Source organism: Dendropsophus ebraccatus, chromosome 9 (assembly GCF_027789765.1).
Source record: "Dendropsophus ebraccatus isolate aDenEbr1 chromosome 9, aDenEbr1.pat, whole genome shotgun sequence".
Taxonomy (NCBI): domain Eukaryota; kingdom Metazoa; phylum Chordata; class Amphibia; order Anura; family Hylidae; genus Dendropsophus; species Dendropsophus ebraccatus.
The window spans coordinates 119,542,574-119,564,849 of NC_091462.1; the positions used below are offsets into that span (position 1 = coordinate 119,542,574).

Below are 22,276 nucleotides of genomic sequence, written 5' to 3' on the forward strand. Positions count from 1 at the left end.
CAGCCAGTCAGTAACTGTGGCGGGACGCTGCTCCAGTCACTGATTGCCTGAGTGGCCGGTCCATCAGCCACAGCAGACCGGCAGGGAGGGTATTTATGGGTTGGGTTCCCCAGGCCTCGGCTTTAACCTTTCCTATCTCTGCAGGGAGGGTCTTTATTAGTGCTGAGCGAGCATGCTGGTCCGAGCTTGGTACTCGATCAGTATTAGGGTACTCGATGGTACTCGTTACTTGGACGAGCATCTCACGATACTCGAGGAAATCTCATCATCCGTTTCCTGTAAGTTTGGGCACTATTTCTCAGCCAATAAACATGCAGGAGACTCTTTGGTACATCCTGCGATGACGTGGGACCCATACATGTCGATAGCAGCAATTGGTTGGCCAGATCCGATGACCCTGCCATATAAAACTCTACGCCGGCAGAGCTCAATGCTGTGAGAGATCAGGGACAGAGCTGCTGCTGGTCAGGGAGAGTGTCAGTGTAGGATATAGCCTTCCAGTAGGCAGGGTATATACCAGCAATACAAACAAACTAAAAATAAAAGCTTTTATTAATACTATTACTACAGACTGCTGGCTGGGAGTTGTAGTGCTGCTACCACGATTTAACCAGAACACTGTGGTGACCGGCTGCTGGCAGAACGGGGGCATAAGGTGTTGTATACAGACCCCTAAGAAGTGCTCAGTCTACTCCTTTTTGATTTTGGGGCTGGTGGTCCTGGTGTACTACACTGTATAGCTGGGATTTGTAGTGCATCCTGCATAGAACTTCACTGTTCAATGTATTGGGGTGACAGAAAGTGTGTACAGTTGGTGCCCATACCAGATAGCACCTTCAAGCACCCCCTTAACTAGTGTGTACTACACTGTATTGCTGGGATTTGTAGTGCATCCTGCCTAGAACTTACTTCACTGCTCATTGTATTGGGGTGTACAGTTGTCGCCCATACCAGATAGCACCGTAGAGCCCCACCAAACCATTGGTTACTACAACTATTTTTCCAGATATCTGTATTTCATACGCAAGGCCTATCTCAGTTCCATACTGTGCAGTGTCCATAAAATGGTGACCCCCAGGGGTAAGGGACGAGGGCATGGGGTTCCAAGTGATGCCGTTGCTGGAGGCCGTGGTTCAGGGCAGGGTGACACAGCAGCACCTGTTGAGGAGGTAGCAGTGGCACACCGCAGACGTCCACTAACTAGCTTCTTTGACCAACTTACGGGGTCTCATGGTAGACTAATATTGAAACAGCAGCAGTGTGAACAGGTGATGACGTGGATAGCGGATAATGTGTCCAGTAACTTATCCACCACCCTGTCTTCCACGCAGTCCACCTACGCTACCCAAGGGAGAGGAACCCTTGCTCCATTAGCTCAGCCTCCTTCCCCACAGCCTGGCCGCTCCATCCATCCACCACCACCAGGCTCCCAGGAACTCTTTTCTGGACCCTTCCCTGAGTCCGAGCAACCGGAGCAGTCGATCTGTCCTGATGCCCAAACTATGCAGCTCACACAGACTCAAAGTGAGGAGGAGAGTGAGGAGCTTGTGGATGAGGACGAGGTGACTGACCCGAGCTGGGTGGATAAGCCTAGTGTAGACCGTGCTTCTGAGGGGGAGGCAAGTTCACCCGCAGGACCGGTTGGAAGAGGAAGAGGGGTGGGCAGAGGGAGAGGCAGGGGCAGAGCGAGTAGATCAGCAACTGTTTCACAGAGTCAAACTCCCGTGGCCAGGCCTAGATGTTCCCAAGTCTGGAAGTTTTTTAAAGAAATTGCCGATGACCGACGGACTGTAGTGTGTAACATGTGCCATGTCGGGATCAGCAGGGGAGCCACCACTACCAGCCTAACCACTACCAGCATGCGCAGGCATATGAGCGCTAAACACCCCACTCAGTGGAACCAAGGCCATTCAGTGACTGCAAGTCGCACCCCTGCTCCTTCCCCTGTGTCAGGTGCTGGCTCTGTCAGTCCCCCCACCCAGGCACGAGCGCCTCCCACCCTACACGCACCCCTTCACCTCCACTATGCTTCACACCCTCCAGCAAGGTGTCCAAGCGCAGCGTTCAACTGTCCTTGCAGCAACTGTCCCTTGCCTCCATGTTGGCTACTGCTGGGCCTTTACTGGCATCCATGTAGACTACTGGTGTGCCTGCCCTTGCCTCGTTGTTGCTGGGCCTTAACTGGCATCCATGTAGACTACTGGTGTGCCTGCCCTTGCATCCTTGTTGACTACTGCTGGGCCTAAACTGGCATCCCGGGTTCGTGTGTAATTAGCAGTGAGCTTGGTTGCGTGTGACAAGGGGCGGAACCTGGTTGCGGCTCTGCAACTTGGCAGCCTCACACATGTACCATGCCTGGCCCACGTCTTCAACCTAGTGTTGCTGTGGTTTCTTAAAACTTACCCCAATGTGGCTGACTTGCTTACCAAGGTGCACCGCATCTGTGCGCATTTCCGCAAGTCAACCAGTTAAACTAACCCCAACTGCTACAGTCAAATTCCAAGTCAAATTCAAACGCAAAACAACGGTGGGGGGAGAAGTGGGGAGTCACATGATGCAGGGAATGTTACCCCAACCGCTAGAGTCAAATTCATAGTCAAATTCAATTTGCCTTCCTTGTCTTGTCCATTTCGAACCATATTATCTGTGGATTTTATCTTATCTTAGGGGTGTCCTCTGCCATCCTTTCACCAGTAGCTTCTATCCTTCCTTGGATCTTGTAGCCTTTTTGAAGGCAGGATTGACCAGGTCTTTTTAATAGACACTTGCCCTCTCTTAGAGACTCTTTAACCCTTAGCCGCACCAGGAAGTTATAGTACGTCCTGGCAGGAGGTTACTATCCGCACCAGGACGTACTATAACTTCCCGGCTCCCGGTGCTCACTGTTTACATAAACAGTGACCGGGAGCCGCAACTAAACTGTCAGCTGATAGCTGACAGTTTAGTGTTGCTGCTGCTGGACCCCCTGAAGGGGTCCAGCACAGGCGATCACCGGCATCAGTGGATCGGTAACGATCCACTGATCCCGGTGAAGCCAGCAGTAAACCCCCGGTCCCGGTCTCTGCCGAGTTCCGGGATCCGGGGGAAGCTGCTGCCCCCCGCTGTCCCCCGATCTTCATGTGTCGGTACTTACCACAGCACAGCGGCGGCGATCCGGCGGCAGCGGCGATCCGGCGGCAGCGGCGAACGGGGTGGGGGGGGTCGGTGGCGGGGGTCTTTGACTTGCTTCCTCCTGGAGGCAGAGAGAGCCCGGCATCAGGGGGGGGAGAGAGAGAGGTCCATGCTGCAGCAGGAGGGGGGTCACGTCAGAGATCGCTCCTTCCCCCTCCTCCTTGCAGCACTGGCTCCCCGGTCCCAGAGCTCAATGAGTTCTGGGACCGGAGAGCCAGTGCTGCAAGGAGGTGGGGGAAGGAGCGATCTCTGACGTGACCCCCCTCCTGCTGCAGCATGGACCTCTCTCTCTCCCCCCCCTGATGCCGGGCTCTCTCTGCCTCCAGGATGAAGCAATCCCCCCACCCCCGGATCGCCGCCGCTGTTTCGGTACTCACCGGAGGGTCACAGCAGATGTCTCTCCTTCCCCCTCCTCCTGGCATCACTGGCTCCCCGTATCCCAGAGCTCAGAGTTCCGGGACCCGGGAGCCAGTGCTGCGAGGAGGAGGGGGAAGGAGAGACATCTGTTGTGACCCCCTCCTGCTGCAGCAGCATGTACCAGCGTCTGTGTAATGACGCTGGTACATGCTGCTATATACTGTGAGTGACAGCTCTGTGATCAGAGCTGTCAATCACAGTATCTGATCATGGATGCAGGCTCTGATCCTTCACTTTGTGAGGAGATCAGAGCCTGCATCCATATACTGTAAAACACACACACAAACACACACACATATAATAAAAAATGCCCCCTCCCAGTAATAAGGGAGATCTTAGTGTCTGTCAGTCAGCGTCAGTTAGTAAGCGTCAGTCAGTGTCCGTTAGTAAGCGTCAGTCAGCATCTGTTAGTAAGCGTCAGTCAGCGTCCGTTAGTAAGCGTCAGTCAGTGTCCGTTAGTAAGCGTCAGTCAGCATCTGTTAGTAAGCGTCAGTCAGCGTCCGTTAGTAAGCGTCAGTCAGCGTCCGTTAGTAAGCGTCAGTCAGCATCTGTTAGTAAGCGTCAGTCAGCGTCCGTTAGTAAGCGTCAGTCAGCATCTGTTAGTAAGCGTCAGTCAGCGTCCGTTAGTAAGCGTCAGTCAGCGTCCGTTAGTAAGCGTCAGTCAGCATCTGTTAGTAAGCGTCAGTCAGCGTCCGTTAGTAAGCGTCAGTCAGCGTCCGTTAGTAAGCGTCAGTCAGCATCTGTTAGTAAGCGTCAGTCAGCGTCCGTTAGTAAGCGTCAGTCAGCATCTGTTAGTAAGCGTCAGTCAGCGTCCGTTAGTAAGCGTCAGTCAGCGTCCGTTAGTAAGCGTCAGTCAGCATCTGTTAGTAAGCGTCAGTCAGCGTCCGTTAGTAAGCGTCAGTCAGCGTCCGTTAGTAAGCGTCAGTCAGCATCTGTTAGTAAGCGTCAGTCAGCGTCCGTTAGTAAGCGTCAGTCAGCATCTGTTAGTAAGCGTCAGTCAGCGTCCGTTAGTAAGAGTGAGTAAGCATCAGTCAGTGTCCATTAGTAAGTGTCAGTAAACGTCTGTGCACACACAGACATAGGTGCTCCTTCTCTTCTGAGCCCTGTTGTGCGCCCATACAATACTTTATGTTCACAAATGGGGTATTTCTGTGCTCAGGAGAAATTGCTTTACAAATATCGGGGGGCTTTTACTCCTCCAAGCTTTTGGAAATTTGAAAAATTTGAGATTTTGCCAATGTATAAGTGTGAAAAATGCAATTTTTCATTTTCATGGCCCACTTTTGCAAAAAACTGTGAAAAACCCGTAGGGTCCAAATGCCCACTGTACCCCTTGTTACATTCTTTATGGGGTGTAGTTTTCAAAATGGAGTCACTAGTGGGGGGGTTTCACTGTCTCGGCACTAGGGGGGCTGTGTAACTGTAACATGGTCTCCTACATTTATTCCAACCAAATCCATACTCCAAAATTTAAAGGGTGCTCCTTCTCTTCTGAGCCGTGCTGTGTGCCCACACAACACTTTACATCCACAAATGGGGTATTTGTAAAAACTGCAGATTCAGAGGAATAAATATTTTATTGCATTTCACTTTTTTTTAACTGTGCGGTATGAAAGAAATAGAATTGAATTGAAATGTCTACAAAGAAAATGGAAATTTTTACTTTTCACACTTATTTTGCAGTTATTCCTGTGAAATGCCTAAAGGGTTAAAAACAGTTTTAAATGTCAATTTAAATACTTTAAAGGGTGAAGAGTTCAAAATGGGGTGAATTATGGGGGTTTCTAATATATGGGCCTCTAGAATATGCTCCAAAACTGAACTGGTCCCTAAAGAATTCTGAGTTTTAAATTTTTACAAAAATGTAGAAAATTGCTACTAAACAATCATGGCTAAAACAGTTCAGGCATGTTCACCAAATGCTGCCAATATAAAGTAGACATGTTCTAGATATGAATTATTCAATAATTTATATGGTAGAACTATCTTTCTTATTGGCAGAGACTTTCAAATTTAGAGAAATGCAATTTTTTTCAATTTTTCACAACATTTTGGAGTTTTTTACAAAAAAACTTAAAGGTAGTGGCCCAAATGTACCACTAACATAAAGTGGAACATGTCACGAAAAAACAATCTTGGAACCACAAGGATCGGTAAAAGCATTCCTGAGTTATTAATATATAAAGTGAAACATGTCATATTTGAAAAATTTGGCCGTGTCATAAACACCAAAACTGGCTGTGTCCCCTAAGGGTTAAAGGATTGAAAGTGTATTCATTCATTCTAATCAAATTCCGGGGCCTCTTAAGAAGACTGTATTGTTATTCTTCCTCCCTACCTTTAAAGATATGCCTCTCACGCACAACTGCATGTGGGTGGGAGGCTAAATCTAGCCATAATTGTATTGTCCATCTTGGTCTGGATCTGTGGTGTCAGGCTAAGTTTATGGGTGGTCCATATGCTACCAGTGTTTGAATGGTTCCATGTGTTCTCACCGCCATGCTGTGTCAGGCCTAATTTTTGGGAGGCTCACTTGCTACCTCACTTTTAATGATTCTCTGTGTCCTCACTGCCATGCTCTGACATCACACTACGTCTGCGGAGGAGCTGCACTGGTTGACAGGGGGCCTGCCGATCGCGCCCCCGCCAACCAGCCAGCTGTTTTATTTTTATTTTTTTACCTTTACTCTACTGTGTCAGGCCTAATTTTTGTGAGGTCCACGCCTGCCTCATCTAAAGGCCGGTAATGGCCACTTTGTTTTTTTTTTTCTAACCCTCAATTTAAATTCTTAAAATCAAATCAACTTCAATTCAAGTGCAATTTTGCAGGGCTGTCTGGTCATCTATTGTATCTCCAAGATACACGCCACTGTTCAAAGGAACAGACAGTGATAATGGTGGATCCTAATTTAGCATCCTTGTGTTGTCAGTTTTGTACCATATAATCTGTGGATGTCAACTTGCGGGGGTTCTCTGCTGTCCTTTCATTTTTTAGCTCGGGGCCTCTTAAGCAGACTGTATTGTTATTCTTCGTCCCTACCTCCAAAGAGATGCCTATCACGAACAACTGCATGAGGGGGTGAGGCTAAATCTAGCCATAATCCGGCTATTTTAGTTTTAGGCGCAGTAGCACTGCCATGGGTAAGCGCCAACAGGCGGTGCTCAAACTGCTGAACAGCACCTTCTACCTTCCTTGGATGTTTTAGCCGTTTTGAAGGCAGGATTGACCAGGCCTTTTACCAGTAGCTTCTTTCCTTCCTTGGATGTTGTAGTAGCCTTTTTGAAGGCAGGATTGACCAGGTCTTTTTAATACACAGGCTAACGCACGTGCCGTCTCTTAGAGACTCTTTAACCCCTTAAGGTCAAAGCCAATTTTCGTTTTTGCGCTTTTGCTTTTTCTATTTTATGTTTAAAAGTCCATAGCGCTTGCATTTTTTCACCTAGAGACTTATATGAGCGCTTATTTTTTGCTAAACCAATTGTACTTTGCAATGACAGGCATTATTTTTCCATAAAATATGCTGCGAAACCGGAAAAAAATCATTTGCGCTGTCAAATGTGTCAGCGGGACGGCGGGACCCCACTCTGAACACCCCCCGCGGCACCATGACGTACCAGGTACGTCATGGGTCGCTAGGGGGTTAAAGGATGGAAAGTGTATTTGATCAAATTCCGTGGCCTTTTAAGCAGACTGTATTGTTCTCTGTGTCCTCACTGTATTGTTCTCTGTGTCCTCACTGCCATGTTCTGACGTCACACTACGTCTGCAGAGGAGCGGGACTGGTTGCCGGGGGCCCGCCGATCGCGCCCCCGCCAACCAGCCAGCTGTTTTTGAGAGGTATCAGGTGTACCCTTGATGGTGACTGACTCAGCACCCAAGTTCGTGTGTAATTAGCAGTGAGCTTGGTTGCGTGTGACAAGGGGCAGAACCTGGTGGCAGCTCTGCAACTCGGCAGCCTCACGCATGTACCATGCCTGGCCTACGTCTTCAACCTAATGTTGCTGCGGTTCCTTAAAACTTTCCCCAATGTGGCTGACTTGCTCAACAAGGTGCACCGCATCTGTGCGCATTTCCGCAAGTCAACTGGCATCCATGTTGACTACTGTGGTGCCTGCCCTTGCTTCCATGTTGGCTACTGCTGGGCCTTAAATGGCATCCATGTTGACTACTGCTGACTACTGTGGTGCCTGCCCTTGCCTCCATATTGGCTACTTATGGGCCTTAACTGGCATCCATGTTGACTACTGGTGTGCCTGCCCTTGCCTCCATGTTGGCTACTGCTGGGCCTTAACTGGCATCCATGTAGACTACTGCTGGGCCTTTACTGGCATCCATGTTGACTACTGGTGTGCCTGACCTTGCCTCCATGTTGGCTACTGCTGGGCCTTAACTGGCATCCATGTTGACTACTGCTGACTACTGGTGTGCCTGCCCTTGCCTCCATGTTGGCTACTGCTGATCCTGCCTGGCCTCCATGTTTACTACTGTTGCTCCTGCCTGGCCTCCACGTTGGTTACTGTTGCTCCTGTCTGGCCTCCATGTTGGCTACTGCTGCTCCCGCGAGTTCTCTGTGTGCTCAATGCCATGCAGTATTTGGCCTAATTTTGGGGAGGCTCACTTGCTTCCTCACTTACTTTTAATGGTTTTCTGTGTGCTCACTGCAATGCTAGGTCTGGTATAATTTTTGGAAGGCTGACTAGCTACCGCTTCTACCTTGTTCACTCTGTCCTCACCGCTATGCTGTGTCAGGCTGAAATTTTTGTTGGTTCATGATATGCTCCCTCTGTTTTAATGGTTCCCTGTGTTTTCACTGCCATGCTGTGTCAGGCTGAGTTTTTGGGTGGTCCCTATGCCTACCTCTGTTTTAACCAGGCTGTTGCACAGAATTAGGCATAATGGTGCCATTAGGCAGCCTCAGAGGCATGCATACATGCTGCCCCTACTGTTTCCTGTCCATTTCCATTGTGTTTCCATCAATTTCTGAGGTTGACAGGTTTTCACACGACCTTCTCTCTACCGAACTTGAGTCTCCTGCAAAAAAGCTAGAGTCTCCCATTGACTTCAATGGGGTTCGTTACACAAAACGGGCACTCGAGTATCGGGAAATACTTTTCTCGAGTAACAAGCACTCGAGCATTTTAGTACTCCCTCATCACTAATCTTTATGGGTTGGGTTCTCCAGGTCTCAGCTCTTTTGTTGATAACAGTTCTCCATCTTTCCTATTTCTGCAGGGAGGATCTTTATGGGTTGGGTTCTCCAGGTCTCGGCTCCATCTTTCCTATTTCTGCAGGGAGGATCTTTATGGGTTGGGTTCTCCAGGTCTTGGCTCCATCTTTCCTATCTCAGCAGGGAGTATCCTTATGGGTTGGGTTGATAACTTCTGTTGATAACAATTCTCCATATTTCGTATCTCTGCAGAAACAATATTTTCACAGATTCTCGAAAGGATTCCAAGAAACTTCTCATTGTGATCACAGATGGACTATCAAATGACGAATTAGTTAACAAAGCTTCAGTAACATTAATGGCAGAGTCACTTGGGATTCAGCGCATTTCCATTGGGGTAAATTCTCATCCACACCTGGAATATTGTCCATTTCATATGTATAAAGATGTAGCAGAGCTGAATAGGATGGAGCAGCAACAACCAAAGTATTTAAAGAGAACTCATTGCCTAAATTTTTTTAAATAGTTCAAACAATTTCCTGACTTATGCCTTGTCTTGGTTGTAGCTGGTAGAGGTTTTTTTTCTACTTTATATAGAGGACTATGTGGTGGAGATCCTGCCAGAGCTGCATTCTCTTCACAGCAGCCATGCGGACACCGGGACCTGTAGACTTGTGTAGAGGTCAGAGTGCAATGAGAAGGAGGTGATCAGCTGTAAGCATTAGCTATTAGCTTTGATGGGAGAGGGTAGAGGGCATGCTTTGTGACAAGTGTAGGGGTCAGTGATTATTGAGGAAAAGTAGTGGAGCTGTGACCATCCTGGACCTCACAATAATAAACATAGTAACAGGTGTTATATACAGGATGGATGTATCCACCACCATTGTGTCTGTCTCTTCCTCCTAGGTGGGAAACGCCTTCTCCAGTGGTAGGGCTCAACAGGAATTACTGACTATCGCCTCGTCCCCGGACAACGTCTTTCAGGTCAATGACTTTTCTGCACTAGAAAAAATTCAGAAGAGTCTGCAGCAGAAGATATTCGCTATTGAAGGTAAAACCTGAACCTTGTCTGCTACCGCCATGTCTCCTCCTCTATCACTGCCTGCTACCGCCATGTCTCCTCCTCTATCACTGCCTGCTGCTGCCATGTCTCCTCCTCTATCACTGCCTGCTGCCGCCATGTCTCCTCCTTTATCACTGCCTGCTGCTGCCATGTCTCCTCCTCTATCACTGCCTGCTGCTGCCATGTCTCCTCCTCTATCACTGCCTGCTGCCATGTCTCCTCCCCTATCACTGCCTGCTGCCATGTCTCCTCCTCTATCACTGCCTGCTGCTGCCATGTCTCCTCCTCTATCACTGCCTGCTGCTGCCATGTCTCCTCCTCTATCACTGCCTGCTGCCGCCATGTCTCCTCTATCACTGCCTGCTGCCGCCATGTCTCCTCCTTTATCACTGCCTGCTGCTGCCATGTCTCCTCCTCTATCACTGCCTGCTGCTGCCATGTCTCCTCCTCTATCACTCTCTGCTGCTGCCATGTCTCCTCTATCACTGCCTGCTGCTGCCATGTCTCCTCCTCTATCACTGCCTGCTGCCGCCATGTCTCCTCCTCTATCACTGCCTGCTGCCGCCATGTCTCCTCCTCTATCACTCTCTGCTGCCGCCATGTCTCCTCCTCTATCACTGCCTGCTGCTTCCATGTCTCCTCCTCTATCACTGCCTGCTGCTGCCATGTCTCCTCCTCTATCACTGCCTGCTGCCGCCATGTCTCCTCCTCTATCACTGCCTGCTGCCGCCATGTCTCCTCCTCTATCACTGCCTGCCGCCATGTCTTCTCCTCTATCACTGCCTGCTGCTGCCATGTCTCCTCCTCTATCACTGCCTGCTGCCGCCATGTCTCCTCTATCACTGCCTGCTGCCGCCATGTCTCCTCCTCTATCACTGCCTGCTGCCGCCATGTCTCCTCCTCTATCACTGCCTGCTGCTGCCATGTCTCCTCCTCTATCACTGCCTGCTGCCACCATGTCTCCTCCTCTATCACTGCTTGCTGCCGCCATGTCTCCTCTATCACTGCCTGCTGCCGCCATGTCTCCTCCTCTATCACTGCCTGCTGCCGCCATGTCTCCTCTATCACTGCCTGCTGCTGCCATGTCTCCTCCTCTATCACTGCCTGCTGCCGCCATGTCTCCTCTATCACTGCCTGCTGCTGCCATGTCTCCTCCTCTATCACTGCCTGCTGCCGCCATGTCTCCTGTCATGTCCCCGCAGGTACTCAGTCTGGCAGCGGACAATCCTTTGAGATGGAGTTTTCCCAGGAGGGGTTCAGCGCCGTCCTAACAGCAGTAAGTGTGGAAGATATAAGGGGAAGAGGCGGGAAGTTCATATAGTCACCCCAATATTTGAGGGGAGAGACTAATACTGAGCCAATCGTATCACTGTATTCCGGATTATTCATATACCTGGCTCCTCCCCTCTATATACTAGACGCTCCACCCCTCTATATACTGTACACAGGTCACTCCTCTCCTCTATACAATATACACAGGTCACTCCTCTCCTCTATATAATATACACAGGTCACTCCTCTCCTCTATATACTATACACAGGACACTCCTCTCTATATACTATACACGGGTCAATCCTCTCCTCTATATACTATACTCCTAGTATCACCTTCCCCCATCTAGGATGAGGCCTTCCTTGGAGCGGTTGGGGCGTACGGCTGGATTGGTGGGGCGTATAGTTACAGACAGCCGGATGGGAAGGCCACCTGGATAAATGTCACTCAGTATGACCCTGACATGAAGGACTCCTATATGGGTAAGATCACAGAATGGTCCTTGGTGCCCGCCGGGTCGGTGGTTGACGGAGTAAAGTTTTGGAGACACAGAAAGAGCTGAGGAGCTTCTGTTATCTGACATATCTGGATCTGGTTCTTTCAGGTTATTCTTTGCTACAAGTTCATAGTGACATCATCGCCATGGGGGCCCCGCGTTACCAGCATACAGGAAGGGTCCTAATCTTTGGAAAGGCCCTTGGAATCTATCAGTGGTATCCAGTAGGCAGGGTCCTCGGTGACCAGGTGATTGTGAGAGATGTGAAAACCTCATTGTACCATGTCCACCATGATGGCGAGACTGCACGGCTGTAGGGTTGGGATCTGCTGGGACACCGCAGTCTCATCCTTTCTTCTCACTTCCATAGTCTGGGTGGGGACGGCTTCTTCTTGCACAGTTGTCATGTTCATTTCTTTGCAGATCGGATCTTACTTTGGATCGGCCTTGGGCGTGGTCAGTACACCTTCTCAGGACTTTGTCTTGGTGGTGGGAGCACCTACATATTTTTCATCAGTAGCTCCAGGTGGACAAGTCTATCTGTGCCGTATGCCTGCCCGGGTGAGACTTCTTCTCTAATAGTATTTTTAGGGTCCGGCTGTAAGTCATGGCCATGGTAAATTGGATATGATCCTGCCAGATAACGTGCTTAGACTGTTAATGTCACTTCTGGATGCTTTGTGTAGTGTTTCACCTCATTGTTGGTCTGTGCAGGAACTGAAGCGTCAGTCAGCATCGACCACCTTTTCCTGTCCAGAGACTCTTCACGGTGAGAGCAGCCAATCTATGGGCCACTTTGGCTCTGCCATCACCGTTCTTCCAGACCTGACTGCCGATCAACTTCCCGACCTAGCTATTGGGGCCCCCAATGAGGACAATAGTCGAGGAGCTTTGTATATCTTCCCAGGAAAACACGATGGCTTCAGGACTTCTTATATACAGGTAAACTGGGAGAATGTGAACATGTCCATGATGGGCAAACCGATCAGAGAAAGGAGCAGCGATCAGTGAAATCTCCTCTGACGTTACACACAGCCTCTCCTCCTCACAGCTCACCATAGGTTTGCCCCATTCTCGGTTGTTAATGTTTTTCTCCATCTCGTCCTCCAGCGTATTCCAGGAAGTCTGATGGGAGGTGGCGTTCAGTTCTTTGGGAGGTCGGTAGCTGGTAACACAGACATGACGGGTGATGGGCTTCCGGATGTAACAGCGGGAGGTGAAGGTGTCGTAGTCACATTCAGGTAAGGAGTCCTCCAATCTTTCTCAGTAGACCTCTCCATTATAGGAGTCATAGGAGACATCCCAGAATGAAGAGTCTCTTCCTAAACGCTGCTTAATAAGCCATGTAAACAGGATGGATCCCTACATGACGGGAGACATTCCAGAAGTTTCCCAAAGCCAGACGATACCACCCGTGGCGGCCATACTGCTTCTCTCAGCTTTGCTAGAAACTTAGGGCTGTATTACACAGCCCAATATTCCGGAAAAGCAAGACTGATCTGCTAGATTTCGGCTCACGTATTACATGGCTCGATAATCGTGCAGCAAGGGGCTATATATATATATATGTATATATCATTCGTGATGTCCATGCAGCCTTTGAGTAAAGTAATAACCTTTATACATAGCTCTCCACGCTTTTCAGTTTCTTCCTGCCTTCTGCCCACCGCCGTCTTCTGAGCCGCTCCTTATCATCCAATCACAGACTGACATGGCACAGCACCACGGCTGGTGACTGGCTGAGCAGCCTATCAAATCAAGGACTGATGTAGAAGATTCAGCTATGAAAACCAGGGAACGTGGACAGATTTGTATAAAGTTTCTTTATTTTGTTTCTACACGGTCATCACCCGTCTCCCCTGCATCGCAATGCGCACCCAGGGGCCCATGAATTTTAGGGAGGACAGAAAGACACGATCATTATCTTTATAACAGAGAGCGATAATCTGCCGAATCGGCCAGATTCTGCAGACTATTGCTCCAGGTAATAGGGCCCTTACTATCCTCCTTCCTGTTAATATTTCCGGTTTAGAGCTCGGCCCGTCCTCCAGGTCTCGGTCTCCATGACCTTCACACCAAACAAGTTTCCAGTTTCATCGTATGATTGTTCAGAAAACATCCAACCACACAAGACAGAAGCTCGTGTCTGCTTCACCAAGAACCTGAGGACCAAGAAGGCGACAGGTAACATAGCGAACAAGCCTCGCAACGGGGAAGATTCCCACCGAAACATCGGAGAGATATGGGGTCCGGATAAGGGAAAACCAGTACAGGACCCACTATAGGAGAGGGAATGATATGGGGTCAGGATTAGGGAAAACCAGTACAGGACCCACTATAGGAGAGGGAATGATATGGGGTCAGGATTAGGGACCAGTACAGGACCCACTATAGGAGAGGGAATGATATGGGGTCAGGATTAGAGACCAGTACAGGACCCACTATAGGAGAGGGAATGATATGGGGTCAGGATTAGAGACCAGTACAGGACCCACTATAGGAGAGGGAATGATATGGGGTCAGGATTAGGGGAGACCAGTACAGGACCCACTATAGGAGAGGGAATGATATGGGGTCAGGATTAGGGACCAGTACAGGACCCACTATAGGAGAGGGAATGATATGGGGTCAGGATTAGGGGAGACCAGTACAGGACCCACTATAGGAGAGGGAATGATATGGGGTCAGGATTAGGGACCAGTACAGGACCCACTATAGGAGAGGGAATGATATGGGGTCAGGATTAGAGACCAGTACAGGACCCACTATAGGAGAGGGAATGATATGGGGTCAGGATTAGAGACCAGTACAGGACCCACTATAGGAGAGGGAATGATATGGGGTCAGGATTAGAGACCAGTACAGGACCCACTATAGGAGAGGGAATGATATGGGGTCAGGATTAGGGGAGACCAGTACAGGACCCACTATAGGAGAGGGAATGATATGGGGTCAGGATTAGGGACCAGTACAGGACCCACTATAGGAGAGGGAATGATATGGGGTCAGGATTAGGGACCAGTACAGGACCCACTATAGGAGAGGGAATGATATGGGGTCAGGATTAGGGGAGACCAGTACAGGACCCACTATAGGAGAGGGAATGATATGGGGTCAGGATTAGAGACCAGTACAGGACCCACTATAGGAGAGGGAATGATATGGGGTCAGGATTAGGGGAGACCAGTACAGGACCCACTATAGGAGAGGGAATGATATGGGGTCAGGATTAGAGACCAGTACAGGACCCACTATAGGAGAGGGAATGATATGGGGTCAGGATTAGGGGAGACCAGTACAGGACCCACTATAGGAGAGGGAATGATATGGGGTCAGGATTAGAGACCAGTACAGGACCCAGTATAGGAGAGGGAATGATATGGGGTCAGGATTAGGGACCAGTACAGGACCCACTATAGGAGAGGGAATGATATGGGGTCAGGATTAGGGACCAGTACAGGACCCACTATAGGAGAGGGAATGATATGGGGTCAGGATTAGAGACCAGTACAGGACCCAGTATAGGAGAGGGAATGATATGGGGTCAGGATTAGGGGAGACCAGTACAGGACCCACTATAGGAGAGGGAATGATATGGGGTCAGGATTAGAGACCAGTACAGGACCCACTATAGGAGAGGGAATGATATGGGGTCAGGATTAGGGACCAGTACAGGACCCACTATAGGAGAGGGAATAATATGGGGTCAGGATTAGGGACCAGTACAGGACCCACTATAGGAGAGGGAATGATATGGGGTCAGGATTAGGGGAGACCAGTACAGGACCCACTATAGGAGAGGGAATGATATGGGGTCAGGATTAGGGGAGACCAGTACAGGACCCACTATAGGAGAGGGAATGATATGGGGTCAGGATTAGGGGAGACCAGTACGGGACCCACTATAGGAGAGGGAATGATATGGGGTCAGGATTAGGGACCAGTACAGGACCCACTATAGGAGAGGGAATGATATGGGGTCAGGATTAGGGGAGACCAGTACAGGACCCACTATAGGAGAGGGAATGATATGGGGTCAGGATTAGGGGAGACCAGTACAGGACCCACTATAGGAGAGGGAATGATATGGGGTCAGGATTAGGGGAGACCAGTACAGGACCCACTATAGGAGAGGGAATGATATGGGGTCAGGAGACCAGTACAGGACCCACTATAGGAGAGGGAATGATATGGGGTCAGGATTAGAGACCAGTACAGGACCCACTATAGGAGAGGGAATGATATGGGGTCAGGATTAGAGACCAGTACAGGACCCACTATAGGAGAGGGAATGATATGGGGTCAGGATTAGGGACCAGTACAGGACCCACTATAGGAGAGGGGATGATATGGGGTCAGGATTAGAGACCAGTACAGGACCCACTATAGGAGAGGGAATGATATGGGGTCAGGATAAGAGACCAGTACAGGACCCACTATAGGAGAGGGAATGATATGGGGTCAGGATTAGGGGAGACCAGTACAGGACCCACTATAGGAGAGGGAATGATATGGGGTCAGGATTAGGGACCAGTACAGGACCCACTATAGGAGAGGGGATGATATGGGGTCAGGATTAGGGGAGACCAGTACAGGACCCACTATAGGAGAGGGAATGATATGGGGTCAGGATTAGAGACCAGTACAGGACCCACTATAGGAGAGGGAATGATATGGGGTCAGGGTGTATACCTCAGCAGTGTGAGGTAATGGGGTCTTTATCCCAGAATGCATCACTGCTACTGAGGAGGGACGGTAACAGCAGAGGGACACTAGATGGCGCCTGTCCAGTAGACAGCAGATGCTGGAGACATGGCGATATCCGTGTGAGGACTCCTTCTCCTTCTCTTCCAGGTGGGACCTCGGCCTCGGCGCAGTACTCCCTGCAGTTGGACGCCGGACGCACCCAGTCTCGTGCCGTCTTTTCTATCAATCAAAAACCCAACACTCGTCTGATAGATTCATCTCTGGAGCTCAAGAAGAATAAAGAGTGCAACAGCTACGATATCATCCTGCCTGTTAGTGTCATTGGGACATGTATGAGGGCGATGTATGAGGATAGTGTATGAGGGCGGTGTATGAGGGCGGTGTATGAGGATAGTGTATGAGGGCGGTGTATGAGGATAGTGTATGAGGGCGGTGTATGAGGATAGTGTATGAGGGCGGTGTATGAGGATAGTGTATGAGGATAGTGTATGAGGGCGGTGTATGAGGATAGTGTATGAGGGCGGTGTATGAGGGCGGTGTATGAGGATAGTGTATGAGGGCGGTGTATGAGGGCGGTGTATGAGGGCGGTGTATGAGGATAGTGTATGAGGATAGTGTATGAGGGCGGTGTATGAGGATAGTGTATAAGGGCGGTGTATGAGGATAGTGTATGAGGGCGGTGTATGAGGATAGTGTATGAGGATAGTGTATGAGGGCGGTGTATGAGGATAGTGGATGAGGGCGGTGTATGAGGATAGTGTATGAGGGCGGTGTATGAGGATAGTGTATGAGGGCGGTGTATGAGGATAGTGTATGAGGGCGGTGTATGAGGATAGTGTATGAGGGCGGTGTATGAGGATAGTTTATGAGGGCGGTGTATGAGGATAGTTTATGAGGGCGGTGTATGAGGATAGTGTATGAGGGCGGTGTATGAGGATAGTGTATGAGGGCGGTGTATGAGGATAGTGTATGAGGGCGGTGTATGAGGATAGTGTATGAGGGCGGTGTATGAGGATAGTGTATGAGGGCGGTGTATGAGGGCAGTGTATGAGGATAGTGTATGAGGGCGGTGTATGAGGCTTATCTGGAGATGATCTGCTACTATAATGCTATAGGTTTTCTCATCGGTTTTCTCCTCTTCCCTCCTCAGGAGTGTGTGGAGGACACTGTAGTCCCTCTCAGCATCAGTCTCAATTTCTCACTGACTGGAAATCCTATTCTAAGTGAGGACTCCATAACCAGTTACAAAGGAGAGGTATGATGTCTGGTCGAGATTGGTGGTGACACTCGGGAGGGATAGGTGGTGCTGTATGATGGTGGTGACACTCGGGAGGGATAGGTGGAGCTGTATGATGGTGGTGACACTCGGGAGGGATAGGTGGTGCTGTATGATGGTGGTGACACTCGGGAGGGATAGGTGGTGCTGTATGATGTTGGTGACATTCGGGAGGGATAGGTGGTGCTGTATGATGGTGGTGACACTCAGGAGGGATAGGTGCTGTATGATGGTGGTGACACTTGGGAGGGATAGGTGGTGTCGTATGATGGTGGTGACACTCGGGAGGGATAAGTGGTGCTGTATGATGGTGGTGACACTCGGGAGGGATAGGTGGTGCTGTATGATGGTGGTGACACTCAGGAGGGATAGGTGGTGCTGTATGATGGTGGTGACACTCAGGAGGGATAGGTGGAGCTGTATGATGGTGGTGACACTCGGGAGGGATAGGTGGTGCTGTATGATGGTGGTGACACTCAGGAGGGATAGGTGGTGCTGTATGATGGTGGTGACACTCAGGAGGGATAGGTGGAGCTGTATGATGGTGGTGACACTCGGGAGGGATAGGTGGTGCTGTATGATGGTGGTGACACTCGGGAGGGATAGGTGGAGCTGTATGATGGTGGTGACACTCGGGAGGGATAGGTGGTGCTGTATGATGGTGGTGACACTCGGGAGGGATAGGTGGTGCTGTATGATGGTGGTGACATTCGGGAGGGATAGGTGGAGCTGTATGATGGTGGTGACACTCAGGAGGGATAGGTGGTGCTGTATGATGGAGGTCACATGGTTTGGGATCAGATTTCTCTGTGTTTCCCTCTGTAGATCCCGTTTGAGAGAAACTGTGGTGGACGGGATGAGTGTGTGGACAATCTGCGGATGAGTCTCTCCTTCAGCGGGTAAGAGGGCGGCGCTGACTCCCCTGCTCATCACCTGTCATAGAGGGTGATGGTCTCTGAGGATGGTTACATATGTCCTGTTCCATGAAGTGTTAATTCTTTTATATAACGCTCAGTACACATAGATGGCTGTGTACTGGCAGGAAGAAGTGTGCAATGCAGATCACACTGTGAATGGTTGCTATGGGAGCTTTGACTTGTTGCTATGTGAGTTAATTGGTTGCTATGGGGAGGAGAAAGAGAGAGCAATGTTCCAGTGATTCAGCAGCATACCCCTCCCTTTTTCCACAAAGTCCCTGTACAGGACATCACCAGCCGCACCTCACCACTTCCAGGGTCTCCTCCTGTCACCTCCTCCTGGGTCTCCTCCAACCTCCTCTAGAGTCTCCACCCGTCAACTCTTCCAGGTTCTCCTCCTTTCACTTCCTCAAGGGTCTCCTCCCGACACCTCCTCTAGTGTCTCCACCGGTCACCTCTTCCAAGTTCTTCTCCTCTTACTTCCTCCAGGGTCTCCTCCTCTCACTTTCTCCAGGGTCTACTCCTGTCACTTCTTTCAGGGTCTACTCCTGTAACTTCTTTCAGGGTCTCCTTCCTTCACCCCCTCCAGGGTTTCCTCCTGTCACTTCCCCCAGGGTCTCCTCTTGTCACTTTTTCCAGGGTCTCCTCTCACCTCCTCCAGGTTCTCCTCTTCTCACTTCCTCCAAGGTCTCCTCCAGTCACCACCTCCTCCCACCTCTTCCAGGGTCTCTTCCTCTCACCCCTTCCAGGGTCTACTCCTCCGGTGTATCCTCTTTCAGGGTCTTCTTCTCTCACCTTCTCCAGGTTCTCCTCCTCTCACTTCCTCCGAGGTCTCCTTGCGTCACCGCTTCCAAGGTCTTCTCCTGTCACCTCCTTCAGGGTCTTCTCCTCTCACTTCCTCCAGGGTCTCCTCCTACCACCTCCTCTAGGGTCTTCTACCGTCACCTCCTCCAGGGTCTTCTCCTCTCACTTCCTCCAGGGTCTCCTCCATTCACCTACTCCAGGGTCTCCTCCCGTCGCCTGCTTCAAGGTCTCCTCCTTTCACCTTCTCTAGGTTCAACTCCCTTTACCTCCTCTAGGTTCTCCTCCCTTGACCTCCTCCAGGTTCTCCTTCCATTGCCTCCTCCAGGCTCTCCTTCCATCACCTCCTCCAGGCTCTCCTCCTGAGGGAGCACAAGAGAGCAGAGACTGCTCATGATCTGGGAGGGACTGCTCCTGAGGACTGTGCTGAGAAGGACATATAGGGGGCGGCAGTGAGACATGGAGTAGGGATTAGAGGTAGAGCGCTGCTCTGTATGTGACATCCTGCAGACTCATTTATAAGACATGTCTGGGATGAGGAAAATATGGTGGTAGGAAAAGCGCCCCTCCTGTCCACAGGGTGTGTGTAATATTATCTGCCCCATCACCCTGTGTTACCTGCCCCATCACCCTATGTTACTACTGACCACCCATGCCCTCTTGCCGTTAATTGCCACACCCACTAACGATCTGCTGGGAATCTTGAGTCAGATGATGGGTGCATCAAGCAACAACCCTTGTAGATCCAATTGCTCCCACAGCCTGTTAGCGCTCTAACACATCTTGGCATCACCCTCTGCCTAACCATTAGGGATCACCAGAGGCTATCAATGTCCTCAATCTAAACCACGTGTACTATGGCCGACACTGTGTCATTTCTATGGCACTTAGATTTACTAAGTGCACTGCAGCCATTGTGGACTGCACCCTACACAGGGTCTGGCTCACCATCCAGTCAGCATTTTCTGGGGAGAAGGCTGCCGACTTTTAACTTGGTGTGAGTACCAATAGGCAAAGGAATGGTAAGCCTTCCTGGTTTCTCTGAACACTCCAGCTCTGCCCTTGATATCTGCCCATGTACTCTGCCTCTGCACACGTGCTGTATAAGAGTCTGGCACACTTCCTTATCGGCCCCTATACCCACAGTAGTCAGTCCCCATTACCCTAATGAGCAGTCCGTCCAATTCCTGCAGAATGTTCATGTTCCGTATCGCACCTATACCCGCCTTCACTCAGCCCCATGATCATCCCTTCTACCAAAATAACTTTCCAAAGACTGCAACGTCCATCTTAGCCACTCTCACTATCGGGAGGGGAAGATTACTGGTGGCTTTAAGATTAATCCAGGGCAGCTCAGTGCTTTTGCAGTTTGGAAACAGGTCTGGTAAAACAGACTAGTGATTGACCTCAGAGGCAACGTCAATGAGGCAAGCCACGGACAAACCACGTTGATGCTTGTCTGTCCCTTTGGGCCCTACCCTGCTACTCTTGCTGGGACAGACAAGGTGCCTCTAGAAGGAATTCCCACCGCTCAGCCCTGAGCCGCAGGAACCTGTACTTTAACTGCAGCTGCTCAGAAGAATGTGGTGGAGCAGCCGGCCCGTCTCGCTCCAGGTGCTCACACTTATTGCACCTTCAGCACCGGCACTAGTGATCACTTCATGATCAGGCTCCTCATCCCTGGACACTTCCACTCCCCATCGGTTTGTGTAGTGGATTGAACCACATAATGCTGTGTTTACACAGACAGATTTATCTGACAGATTTTGGAAGCCAAAGTCAGGAATGGATTTGAAAAGAGGATAGATCCCAGTCTTTCTTTTATGACCTGATACCTGTTTATAGTCTGTTCCTGGTTTGGGCTTCAAAGATCTGTCAGATAAATCTGTCTGTGTAAACGCACCATAACTCTTTGACCAATTCTGAAAATAGGTTAGTTGCCAGCTCTGTCACCACTGCCACTGTTGGGCGCATCTCTCTGGCAGCAATGCGAGCAGTCTCTTCCTCACCCCTAGCCAATTCAATGACTTCACAAAGTACATCCTGGAGGGAGGCTTCATCTTCTAGTTGGACATGGTTCCACAAAGCCCTCCAAGTAGTACGATTTCTCAATCCCGAGATAAATTGACTGGGTAGTCGATTTGTGTCAGGCACGGCAGCACACCCTTATCGATCCTTTTTGAGTAATCTATTCCACAGACCCTGGACAACCATGTACAAAGGTGTAGAACTTTCTCGACACGTCCAAAGCACTTGTTGCATTGCTATAGAGATTCTAGATGTTTGATAATGGCGTCCATAGTATCTTGGTGTCCAAAGACAATGCCACCACTACTTTCCGAGCATCCCCTTTCAACGTGTTTGAGGCCAAATCTGCCTAGCGAGCTGCCGACACCTGGTATAGTCAAAATGTAAGCGGAGAGTAAGAAGGCAACAATGGTCTATTATCAAATTAGTAACTTTGTCTTTAGTCTGTGGATTGCGAGAAATAATCCCTGCTCAAGATTAGATTCCTAGGCCTGTAAACCGCAATGCTCAGCCGAACAAAATACAAAGCACACTGCTGCTGCTTCCAGCTCTCTCTTTCTTCTACCACCATCCCTTCACTTCCTTTCTCTCTTCTTCCTTGTGCAGCACTTCCAGCAGCTAGACCTAGCCAACTACTGGCGAATGCCACACCCGTCGCTTGTGATACTGACCATGCCCACTGACAGATACTGGTCACACCCTCTATCCGCTGGGAGTCCTGAGTCGCCTCCTACATGCAGAGTAGCCTCTAAGGCTACTGTATAGAGTGTATGTAACCCCTAAGCCTAGAGCACCTCAAGGAGAACCACCAAGAACTGTGACCTATATAGAGTGTATGTAACCCCTAAGCCTAGAGCACCTCAAGGAGAACCACCAAGAACTGTGACCTATATAGAGTGTATGTAACCCCTATACCTAGAGCACCTCAAGGAGAACCACCAAGAACTGTGACCTATATA

General features: G+C 49.9%; 1 protein-coding gene across 2 annotated transcripts in view; it reads left to right on the forward strand.

The window, feature by feature from the left end:
• Window positions 1-22,276, forward strand: part of LOC138801674 (integrin alpha-D-like) — a 77,380-nt gene that overhangs the window by 39,749 nt on the left and 15,355 nt on the right. For both annotated transcript variants that reach the window (XM_069984730.1, XM_069984731.1), the window contains exons 8-19: window positions 9,009-9,153; window positions 9,663-9,807; window positions 11,022-11,095; window positions 11,442-11,574; window positions 11,697-11,836; window positions 12,012-12,149; window positions 12,303-12,530; window positions 12,699-12,829; window positions 13,621-13,772; window positions 16,443-16,606; window positions 17,446-17,550; window positions 18,397-18,470. In XM_069984730.1, coding sequence (XP_069840831.1) covers window positions 9,009-9,153; window positions 9,663-9,807; window positions 11,022-11,095; window positions 11,442-11,574; window positions 11,697-11,836; window positions 12,012-12,149; window positions 12,303-12,530; window positions 12,699-12,829; window positions 13,621-13,772; window positions 16,443-16,606; window positions 17,446-17,550; window positions 18,397-18,470 — 1,629 coding nt within the window. The remainder of the gene's footprint in view (window positions 1-9,008; window positions 9,154-9,662; window positions 9,808-11,021; window positions 11,096-11,441; window positions 11,575-11,696; window positions 11,837-12,011; window positions 12,150-12,302; window positions 12,531-12,698; window positions 12,830-13,620; window positions 13,773-16,442; window positions 16,607-17,445; window positions 17,551-18,396; window positions 18,471-22,276) is intronic.